The sequence below is a fragment of the Protobothrops mucrosquamatus genome, unplaced genomic scaffold, assembly GCF_001527695.2.
Source record: "Protobothrops mucrosquamatus isolate PMUCROS unplaced genomic scaffold, P.Mucros_1.0 scaffold19, whole genome shotgun sequence".
Lineage (NCBI taxonomy): Eukaryota > Metazoa > Chordata > Lepidosauria > Squamata > Viperidae > Protobothrops > Protobothrops mucrosquamatus.
Genome location: NW_015386404.1, coordinates 1,875,087 through 1,886,145, shown reverse-complemented (window position 1 = coordinate 1,886,145; position 11,059 = coordinate 1,875,087). Strand labels below are relative to the sequence as shown.

At 43.8% G+C, this 11,059-nt stretch overlaps 1 protein-coding gene across 1 annotated transcript in view; it reads left to right on the top strand.

Annotated features, from left to right (window-relative positions):
- Positions 1-11,059, top strand: part of ABCB7 (ATP binding cassette subfamily B member 7) — an 85,965-nt gene that overhangs the window by 63,221 nt on the left and 11,685 nt on the right. The window contains exons 9-13 of the mRNA XM_015810772.2: positions 1,054-1,228; positions 2,279-2,436; positions 2,957-3,120; positions 3,314-3,443; positions 5,538-5,709. Of these exons, the coding sequence (XP_015666258.1) occupies positions 1,054-1,228; positions 2,279-2,436; positions 2,957-3,120; positions 3,314-3,443; positions 5,538-5,709 (799 nt within the window). The remainder of the gene's footprint in view (positions 1-1,053; positions 1,229-2,278; positions 2,437-2,956; positions 3,121-3,313; positions 3,444-5,537; positions 5,710-11,059) is intronic.

The window sequence follows — 11,059 nt, the reverse complement described above, 5'->3', positions numbered from 1 at the left end:
GGGTTCAGGGAAGGCTTCTTAAGGAGGGGCCTCACCACCGCCTCTTTAAGGGCCGTGGGAAAGGCACCCTCCCCCAAAGAAGCGTTTATAATTCCCTGAAGCCAGGCTCGTGTACCCTCCCGGGCCGCCAGTACCAGCCAGGAGGGGCACGGATCCAGCAAACATGTGGCTGCACTCAGTCTCCCCAGGACACTGTCCATTGCCCAATTCTGAACCCCTGCTCAGCTGGAAAACTGAATGGTGATTCTTGGACGGTCACCTTTAACCCCAGACAACACCTGTGGTCTTGCATGGCCCTTTAACCACTAAGGATGAGCAGTGGATAAGTGTTACAAGAGGATGTGCTGTTAGGACGAAAAGGCTGCATCTCTAGCTGAACAGCACTTGGCTTGGTGTGGCAGATCATGCTCAGAGGTTGGTCCAACGCAGGGGTAGGCAACCTCGGCTCTGTGATGATTCATGAACTTCAACTCCCAGAATTCCCAAGTCAACATAGCTGACTCAGGAATTCTGGGAGTTGAAGTCCATGAGTCATAAAAGAGCCGAGGTTGCCTACCCCTGCTCCAACAGATTCACAGAAAGCACAGGTAGTCCTCAAATTACAACAATTCATTTAGTGACTATTCAAAGTTCGAACAGCACTGAAAAATGTGACTTACGACCGTTTTTCACAGTTAAGACCGTTGCAGCATCCCCGTGATCACCTGATCAAAATTCAGACGCTTGGCAACTGTTTCATAGTTATGACCATTGCTGTGTCCCAGGGTCACGTGGTCCCCTTTTGCGGCCTTCTGACGAGCAAAGTCAATGGGGAAGCCAGATTCACTTAACAACCGGGTTAATAACTGCAGTGATTCACTTAACAACTGTGGCAAGAAAGGTCGTAAAATGGGGCAAAACTCACTTAATAAATGTTTCACTTGGCAACAGAAATTTTGGGCTCCGTTGTGATCATAAGTCGAGGACTACCTTTAATTGCATCCTAAAACATAAAACACCCAGGATTTTCCTAAGGAGATGAACATCATGCAGTCTTTTTTCCCCTCTTCCTAGTACTTCAATAATGAAAATTATGAAGCCCAACAGTATGATGGATTTTTGAAGACCTATGAAAAGGCCTCGCTGAAAACTACCTCAACTTTGGCTCTGCTTAATTTTGGACAAAGCGCTATATTCAGCATTGGATTAACGGCCGTGATGGTGATGGCCAGCAAGGGGGTTGTTGCAGGTACCTCCTACTCGTCCAAACCTAGTTCTTCATATTAAGTTCATCTTTCTCTTCCACTCCACTCCACTCCCTGCTCTTCCTCTTTCCCTGTATTTGTGGTGGTTTCCTGGCTGTCCCCCCCAGCCACGCCAGCACACCAAGGACAAGGAAGGCCGTGGGCTTTGCAGCAAGAGGTTGCAGGTCCCCCCTCCCATTTTTCTACTAAGTTTTGTGATAAGTGTGATCTAAACATACGGCTGTCAGCTGACTTCAGCTTTAATATGAATCTATGCTGAAATTTATAACCTTGTAAATTTGAGTAGGCTTATTAAGGTAGCTTAGACAGAACATAGAATAATAGAGTTGGAAGGAAGCTCAAGCAGGACCCTATACCAGTAGTGGCGAACCTATGGCACGGGTGCCAGAGGCGGCACTCAGAGCCCTCTCTGTGGGTACGCGCGCCGTCATCCCAGTCCTAGGCCTTCAGCTGGGTTTTATAAAACCTTTTCGCTTTAGGCCTCTGCCGCCGTGTGCAAAAAAAAAAAAAAAGTTCAATAATCAGTCAATTTCAACTTCTTGCGGGAAAAAAAAAATCTTGCAAAGTTGGAATTGATTGATTTAACTTTTTAGTCCCACCCAGTCTGCCGTTACCACCGCAGCCACACCCACCCAATGGGCCATGCCCACCCAATGGCCACATCCACCCGGCACCCGACGATGTATAAATGTGTTTTCGGTTGCAATTTGGGCACTTGGTCTCTAAAAGGTTCGCCATCACTGCCCTATACCATTTCAGACAAATGGTTGTCCGGCCTCTTTTTGAAAGCCTGTTGTGATGGGGCACTCACAACTTCTGAAGGCAAGCTGTTGCATTGGTTGATTGCTCTCACCGTTAGGAACTTTCTCCTGAGTTCTGAGTTGCTTCTCTCCTTGGTTAGTTGCCAACCATGGTTTCTCCTCTTACCTTTTGGTGCTTTGGAAAAAATAACCTTGCTGCCACTTATTTTGAAAATTTAAGCTACATAGCTGAAAACTGCCTTATTGCTCCTCTACCTTGTCTTTGTCACGAAGGTAACTTAACTGTTGGCGACCTGGTCATGGTGAACGGATTGCTGTTCCAGCTTTCCTTGCCCCTTAACTTCCTGGGGACGGTATATAGAGAGACGAGGCAGGCACTCATAGACATGAACCTATTGTTTACGCTGCTTAGCATAGACACTAAAATCAAGGTGAGTATTGTCTATAAAATCTTCCTTAAATGCTTGTCATGTGTGCTAGTTTAAAATGGATCCCGGTTTGTTTTTAATGGCGATCTTTGAGCAGTTCCCGAAGATCCTTCATTCTAATGTTGCGTTTCTGAAAGAGCTTTTTTTTGGGGGGGGGAGGCAAGGGGGACTGTGTAATCTCTGCATTTTATATAAGTGTGCCCTGTGCATTGAAATTTTATTCTGTCATTTTAATTAATGATGCAGAATTGATTGTGCAAAAGGCTGCTTTGGAGCCAGACCATCCTGGCAAAGAAAAAAAAAAAATCACTGAGCTTGAAAGAAGAGGGGAGAGAGAAAGGGAAAAAAAATTACCTGTGGCTGAAACTGCTAGATTTTTTTATTATTATTATTATTATTACTTTTAATCTCTTTCAGGCATTTGCTCGTGCCTCATTTTCAATTAGATCTATTGTTTAGCTTGTTAAGCTCTTTAGAAGACCTTCTGGGCCGTGTGTGTAAAGCGGGACTCTTCTTTTAATAGGATAAAGAACTGGCTCCACCCCTGCAGATTACACCACAGACTGCTACCATCGCCTTTGATAACGTGCATTTTGAATACCTTGAGGGGCAGAAAGTCCTCAGTGGCGTGTCTTTTGAAGTCCCTGCAGGAAGAAAAGTGGCCATTGTAGGAGGCAGTGGGTCAGGGTGGGTAAATGGATGCACAAAATTCTGCATCATTGATTGGTTTCTTTTTTTTTAATGGCGATAAAGACCTGGGTTTTTTAAAAGGTGCAAAACTGTTCCAACCTTGAGTCTCTCTCTCTCTCCCCCTCTCTCTCTCCCTCCCTCTCTCTCTCTCTCTCCCTCTCTCTCTCTCTCTTTTATTTTTTTCTTTTAGGAAAAGCACAATTGTAAGATTATTATTTCGCTTCTATGAGCCTCAGAAGGGAGGGATTTATATCGCTGGCAAGAATATACAAAATGTCAGTTTGGAAAGCCTGCGGAAGGCTTTAGGAGTTGTCCCCCAGGTATGGTTCTTTTCCTGCTTTGAAAGTCATCCTAATGTTGCAGGCCCAGAGACTGATGTAATAATGGGGAAACGGGGGGGGGGGGGCAATGAAGCCAAACAAAAAAGAAACAATAGAAGAAAGAAAAGCTAGACCAGAATAGCAGGCTCAGCTTGTGTGAATAAAAGAGTTTTTATCTGATGGTAAAACCCCCCTAGACAAAAAGAATTAAACTGATGTCCTTAGGAAACTAGTGGTTAAAGCTGAAAGCATCAACCCAAAAGATTTCCTGTTAAGTCCTGTGAAGTGTTGCTTCTGGAGCTGGAGCAAAATAATCCCCATGGAAGCCGCTGGCTGGGGAATTCTGGGAGTTGAAGTCCACACTTAAGTAGCCAAGGTTGAGAAATACTGCTCTAGAGAAGCAATCATGTCTTAATAACGCTTAGGTTAGGTGACCCTTGACATGGTACTAACTTTGAAATGTTTCTCATTTTTACTGTATTCCAATGTTTCTTAACCTTGGCAACTTTAAGATGTATGGACTTCAACTCCCAGCATTCAGCTGGCTGGGGAATGCTGGGAGTTGAAGCCCATATACCTTAAAGTTGCCCAGGTTGAGAAACACTGCTGTATTCTATTACTTCAATAATAAAAATATTCCAAAAGGAAAACCGTACAGAGAATGTCTAGAGCAGAGCCTTGGCCTGGACCTGGGATATCTTGAGGGACTTTTGTCTTATCTTTTGCCACATATACAGTACAGGCAGTCCTCGACTCACGACCACAACTGAGCCCAGAATTTCTCTTGCTAAGTGAGACATTGGTTAAGTGAGTTTTGCCCCATTTTACGACTATTTTTGCCACGTTTGTCAAGTAAATCACTGCAGTTGTTAAATTGGTATCCCACTGATCTGGCTTCCCCCTTGACTTTGCTTGCCAAAAGGTCGCAAAAGGGGATCACATGACCCTGGGACACTGCGACCGTCATAAATATGAGTCAGTTGCCAAGCATCTGAATGTAAATCACAAGACCCTGGAGATGCTGCAACATTCCAGATGATCGGCGCTTCTTCTGGGCTCAGCAGAAGCGCCAGGATCAGCGCGGAGCTCCAACTGGAGCCTGGCGCTGATCTTGGCGCTTCCGCTGAGCCCTGACAGCCCTGCAGCTCCAGCCGTCTCTCGCTCAGGCTTGTGCGGTGCTGCCACCGGTTCAGCTCATTCCCCCCCCCCGCTACCTCTTTTCTAGGATGGTAACTTACCACCTGCCAGGTGCCAATGTACCACAGGTGGTACCCGTACCACTGGTTGAAAAGCCCTGAGTTAGAGTCTTTGGGAGTTTAAATCTGAATGAAATGTAGATCCTCAACAGTGTTGTCCTGCCATGTCAGCTTCCCAGGCTGTTTTGTAAGCAATGTTAGAATATAGGATAGACTAGAGCTGGAAGGGACCTTGGAGGTCTTCTAGTCCAGCCCCCTTTCCCCCCCCCCCCCCGCTTAAGCAGGAGAACCTATTAATGTTGAAATTATGGCGAGCATTCTTCCTCTCGACCACCCTAGCTTGGGTTAGAACGACCCTTGCAGCAGCATCTTTGACTGCTCTTCCAATATCCCAGGAGCTCTGTTGCTTTTGGGAAAAAATTAGCTAACTCTGTTGACTTTGCAAAGGCCCTCTGCATTGCCGATCGGCATTTGGTACAGGCAGTCCTCAACGTATGACCACAATTGAGCCCAAAATTTTTGTTGCTAAGTTAAACTTTGGTTAAGTGAGCTTTGCCTCCTTTTACAACCTTTCTTGCCACAGTTGTTAAGTGAATCACTGCAGTTACTAAGTTAGGAACACGGTTGTTAAATGAAACTGCTTCCCCATTGACTTTGCCTGTCAGAAGGTTGCAAAAGGGGATCACCTGACCCCAGGACACTGCAACTGTCGTAAATATGAGTCAGTTGCCAAGCATTTGAATTTTGACCAGGTGACCCATGGGGATGCTGAAACGGTCTTAAGTGAAAAATGCTCCCTTTTTTCAGTGCCGTAACTTTGAACGGTCACTAAATGAACTGTTGTAAGTTGAGGACTACCTGTATTTAAGAAGCATCGTTTTGTTTGTGTGTTTCTTAGGATGCTGTTCTCTTCCACAACACCATCTTCTACAACCTCCAGTATGGCAATATCAATGCCTCTGCAGAAGACATCTATGCGGTGGCAAAGCTAGCCGGAATTCACGATGCTGTTCTCAGAATGCCCAATGGGTACAACACCCAAGTAGGCGAGCGAGGTCTGAAACTGTCAGGTAAGGAAATCGGGGCTGCTGGTCTCCGCTCCTCCCTTTTTCTGTCTTGCTTCAGCGAATGCTTTCCTAACCTGACCTTTCTTAGCAGACAGATGAATGCCAAGTTTAATATTAAATGGTCATCCAGCAGTTGGTCTTATGCTTCTCCAGAAGCAGCTCAGAAAGCTTTATTATCAAGAACTGAGAGTTGGCGTGCTCTTTGTGCCATCCTCCCCGGTATGATGGCCAAATAACTATTTAATTAGATCGGGGATGGGGAACGATGGCCCTTTTATGACTTGTGGATTTCAACGCCCAGAATTCCTGAACAAAGCCATGCTGGCTCAGGAATTCTGGGAGTTGAAGTCCACAAGTCATAAAGAGGCCATCATTCCCCACCCCTGGATTAGATGGAGACAATTAGCAGTAGGTACACAGATTTAAAGATGGAGGAATACAAAACTGTCTTGCAGCCAGTGATTGCATCTTGTTGTTGTTATTGTTGTGTCTCCAAGGGCCACAAGGACACATCCCAATATCATAGGATAACAACCAAACATGGTATCATCGTAGCTGTGAGTACAGTAGACCACGCAGCTGTCAGTCACAGGTGGATGACTCTTTGGGGAGGGGACTTGAGGGGTAAACAGCTTGTGCTTTAAATCTTTCATTTCCTTCTCAATGCAAAATGTCAGAGAGGCTTGTTTGTCCTGGGTCAAGTGATAAAATGGGTACCATTCATCTTTGTTACTTTGCCCCTTTAGTCGCTCCTGGAAAAAAGTGACCCGCTGTCTCTGGGTTGTTGGGAGATTGGATGAAACTTGTTGTCTGTCCATCTGTGTAAGGAAGATTTCCCATGACACAACTGATACTAATCAAAATTGGAAGCTGTAGATGTCCAAATTTTTTGAAGGTTGACGTGTGTCTCTTAATTGACTATTTAATGGCAACATTTAGCTGAGAGTGATGATGGCAGTGGTGATAGAGAACACAGGATAATTCTGTTTAATTTTCCTTGTGAGATTCATAAATGGTATGAAAGAAGCATCTGCGTCTCATATTGTAGAAAAAAACTTATTTTTATCTAAGATTCTTTGACACCGCAGCCTAAATATATGATCGAAAGAAGGGAAAAATCACTGTTTAAGTAGTTGCTATGTAGTGCTATTAGAATTTCATCTAATTTGCAGGATCCAATCTGGGTTGGTCACCGTGACCAGAGGTTTAATCTTCTGAGTTTTTGGACTCATGCTGGATGATCAGAGGACTGGAGGCTAAAACATATAAAGGACGGTTGCTAGAATTGGGTATGTCTAGTTTAATGAAGAGAAGGACAAGGGGTGGCAGGATAGTAGCCTTCCAGTATCTCAGGGGCTGCCCGAAAAAAGAGGGAGTCAAGCTATTCTCCAAAGCGCCTGAAGGCAGGAGAAGAAGCAACAGATGGAAACTGATCAAAGAAAGAAGCAACCTAGAAGTAAGGAGAATTTCCCGACAGTTTGAACAATTAACCAGTGGAACAACCTGCCTCCAGAAGTTGTGAATGCTACAACACTGGAAATTTTTAAGAAGAGACTGGACAGCCATTTGTCTGAAATGGTATAGGGTTTCCTGCCTGAGCAGGGGGTTGGACTAGAAGACCTCCAAGGTCCCTTGCAACATTAGTAGTAGTAGTAGTAGTAGTAGTAGTAGTAGTAGTAGTAGTAGTAGTAGTAGTAGTAGTAGTAGTAGTATCATCATCATCCCATCCTCAGGGAACTTCTCTCTCAGCAGAATGTCTGCTTTGGGCTATTCTATGAGCCGAGGATTTGGCAGCACAAGGAAACAAGACCCACAACCAGGCACCACATAAATACTATCCATAGAATAGCCCACAGCACACGTTTTGGTGAGAAAGAAGTTTCCCTGAGGATGGGCTCCAGCATGAGTCCAAAAGCTCAGAAGATTAAACCTTTGGTCCCAGTAACTGACCCAGACTGGATCCTGTAACATTCTCCCGAGACATCATTTATGTATCTAATTTGCATCACCATGAATCTTTTTAGTATGGATAAGTTGGAGGAAGACACACACAGAAGGATTTATTATTTGTTGGGAGGATGTATAGCTGTATTAGCATGGAGTATTAGCACAGGTAAATTTGGAGCTAAATTTGTGTGTTCTAGTTCCACCTTAACCATGAAAGGCAGCTGGGTGACTTCGGGCCAGCTTCTCTGTTGCAGCCCAATCCACCTCACAGGGTTGTTATTGTGGGGGAAACAGGACGAGGAAGGAGTATTAGGGATGTTTGCCACCTTGAGTTATTTATAAAGTAATAAAGGCATGATTTGTCTAGTCAATAGATAAACTCCCATCCAATGCCAACTATTGAACGTTCCATTCAAATTCCATTCACAGCCTAGCACAATTATAACAATGGAAGAAAGCATAGAAATCAAATGCTGCATATTTCATGGAATCAACTTAGTATTCCCATGATTGGCCCATACCTGTAAAAGGGGCAGCAACCTCCACTAATATGCAGCCTCTGATTAAGTGGAAACTATTACATTTTGAAAGACATTGCACTTCTAAAATATCTCTCGAGACTTCGCAATCTTTAATTCCTAGGGATACTGCCCTGTTGGGTAGCTTATTACTCAAGGAAGCTTTGGATGAGAGGTAGGGAATCTTGTCCTCCAAATGAACTACTGTCCCCTCTCTCTATGATGCTGGAATCAGAAAACCCAGTTTCTGCTAAGCTGTTTATCTTACGGTGGCCCGGGAGATTTCCTGGTATCAGGCCAAGAGTTGCATGCCAGAATCTTTCAGGATAGTTAAATCTGTGATAGTGATCTCCATTGAAAATCTGTTCGGATTTGTTTCTGGTACTTTTATAAATGTAGGAACTAAGAAAGGAGAGAGGAATGTTATTTGTTCATGATTTATGTAACGCATTGTTTATATAAGCTCAGCATTTATCAGGGCAAATGTCTTTCTTGTTTATTGCTGGACTTTTAATTTCTAACTTGGAAATTGCAGCCACACAGTAACTCAGTTTAAGAAATGGCCATTTTTTTCTTAATCAAATGCTATACTTTTAATTATAGCATTGACTTATGCTGAGAAGGTTTGCAGGAAGGTCACTACTGCAGAAATGAAATCTGTTTTTCTCGAAGTAAATGCAATAACTATTGTGAACATTACAGATGGTAAACGCTCGCTTTATTTTATCACATTGCTGGAAATGCATTGTCAAGACATGTTGTAAATGATTTTTATGAGTACCGGTATATTTAAAACCTGATTTTTCTTGACTTTATAAATACTGTGAAATATTTTGGACATATCACACTTAGTGATAACTCTCATACAGCCAGTTTGGTCTAGTGGTTAAGGAGCCAGGCTAGAAAACAAGAGATGGTGAATTCTAGTCCTACCTTAGCCATGAATGCCAGCTGGGTGGCCTTGGACCAGTTGTTCTCTTACAGCCCAACCCATCTCACAAGATTGTTGTTGTGGGGAAACTAGCAGGAGGAAGATGTGTTGTGTGTACTCGCCACCTTGAGTTATTGGTTAAAAACAATAAAGATGCAAGACTAATAAATGAAATTATGGAAAAGTTTATATTATATGACTATCATAGGAGTTTGTAATGGTGGGTTATTGTTTTTGTTCTTTTCATATTGGGCTTTTTATTGTTTGTAAGCCTCCCAATGTCCCTGAGAGTAAGTGGGCGACTATATAAATCCAACAAATATCTATGGAGATGCTCAGTCATCCAGGTCCTGGTTGTCCCAAAAGTGTTTTTTCAAAAGGCAACTGGACTTCCTTGTTTTTCTTTGAAGACGTTTTGCTTCTCATCCAAGAAGCATCTTCATTTCTGATTGAATGGTGCAGGATGGAACGATTTATATTCCTTGCAGTCATCTGGTCATTAGCACTCTTTCTCAGAGTCGTTGAGGCAACTTGGAGGTTTATCTGTGTCCTCAGGGTCACCTGAATAGTGCAAGTGGGTGTAGAACCTTGTTGGAGCTGATGAAAGGACAGGCGATAGGTAGTGTTAGATCGGATGGATGGATGGATGGATGGATGGATGGATGGGTGGGTGGGTGGGTGGGTGGGTGGGTGGGTGGGCAGACAGACAAAAGGCAACTGGACTTTGTTTGCAAGTGTATGTACTAGGATGGCACAGTTCATGGTAATTTTACAGTGTATAAGCAGCTATGGCTGTGTGCACAGAATTCATGTTGTATCCTAAACAGAAGGACTTTATAATTCTATTGGATCTGAAATGGTTCTCTTCCCACACTGTTCCAAGAACCAGACAGTGATTCAGTAACAAGTTGAAGAACTCCTTCTCCCATTTATCCTGAGATTGTCATGGGTGGTCTTTGAAGAGAGTTTGGAAGAAGACCCGTGAAAAGACCTTGCATTATGGAACCATTACTTTTATAAATACTGGCAATAGCAAATACAATACACTTCAGGGTAAGCATGTTATCAAGGAAGTGAGAAGCAGAAATCACATCTTGGGTGAATAGTTCAATTTCTGTTTATTGCTCAGCTTCAGGACAGCCACTTAAGGCTTAAAGTGAAATGAGATTATTATCCTCCTAAAGTGGCTTGCTAAAACAAGGCTATGTTAGTTAGAAGGGCACATCACCAGGAACATGAAAACTTTAAAATGGAAGCTTGTCAGATCTTTGACATGTAGGACAAGAAAGCAGATGCCGATATAACCATTAATTACTTCCAAGGCCTCCAAAATCAGAAATGGACTTTAAATTTTTAAAGACAGGCTGTACGTCTAAAAGTAATAATGCAGCAATATGGTGGCCTTGAAAAATAGCCTAATTGTGGCCTTAGAGAATGGAAGCAAAGAGTGTCCTTAATGCTGGAGAACATGCCAAGACACCAAAATCCTTAGGGTGGGGGAGAGACAAAGTGCTGGTCAACCTATTTTCCAAAGCACCAGAAGGCAAGACAAGAACCAATGAATGGAAACTAACCAAGGAGAGAACCAACCTAGAACTAAGGAGAAATTTCCTGAGAACAATTAATCAGTAGAACGACTTGTCTCCAGAGGTTGTGGCTGCTCCAACACTGGAGGATTTTAAGGACAGCCATTTGATTGAAATGGCATAGAGTTTCCTGCTCGTCAGGCTGTTGGACCAAGGTGTTGTGGCTCCGTCTTGTGGGTCCCTCTCATCGGAGGAGGAAGGCTCTGAACATGAAGGAGAGGAGATGGCCAGGCCTCCCTCTCCAGGACCTTCCCCTCTGGTGCGGCCTTCGGTGCCTTCCGACGGAGAGGAGATTGGCCAGGAGCCAGGTGCTTCTGGGATTGGCCAGGAGCCAGGTGTATCGGACTCCGAGGAGGATACGTCTTGGCTGG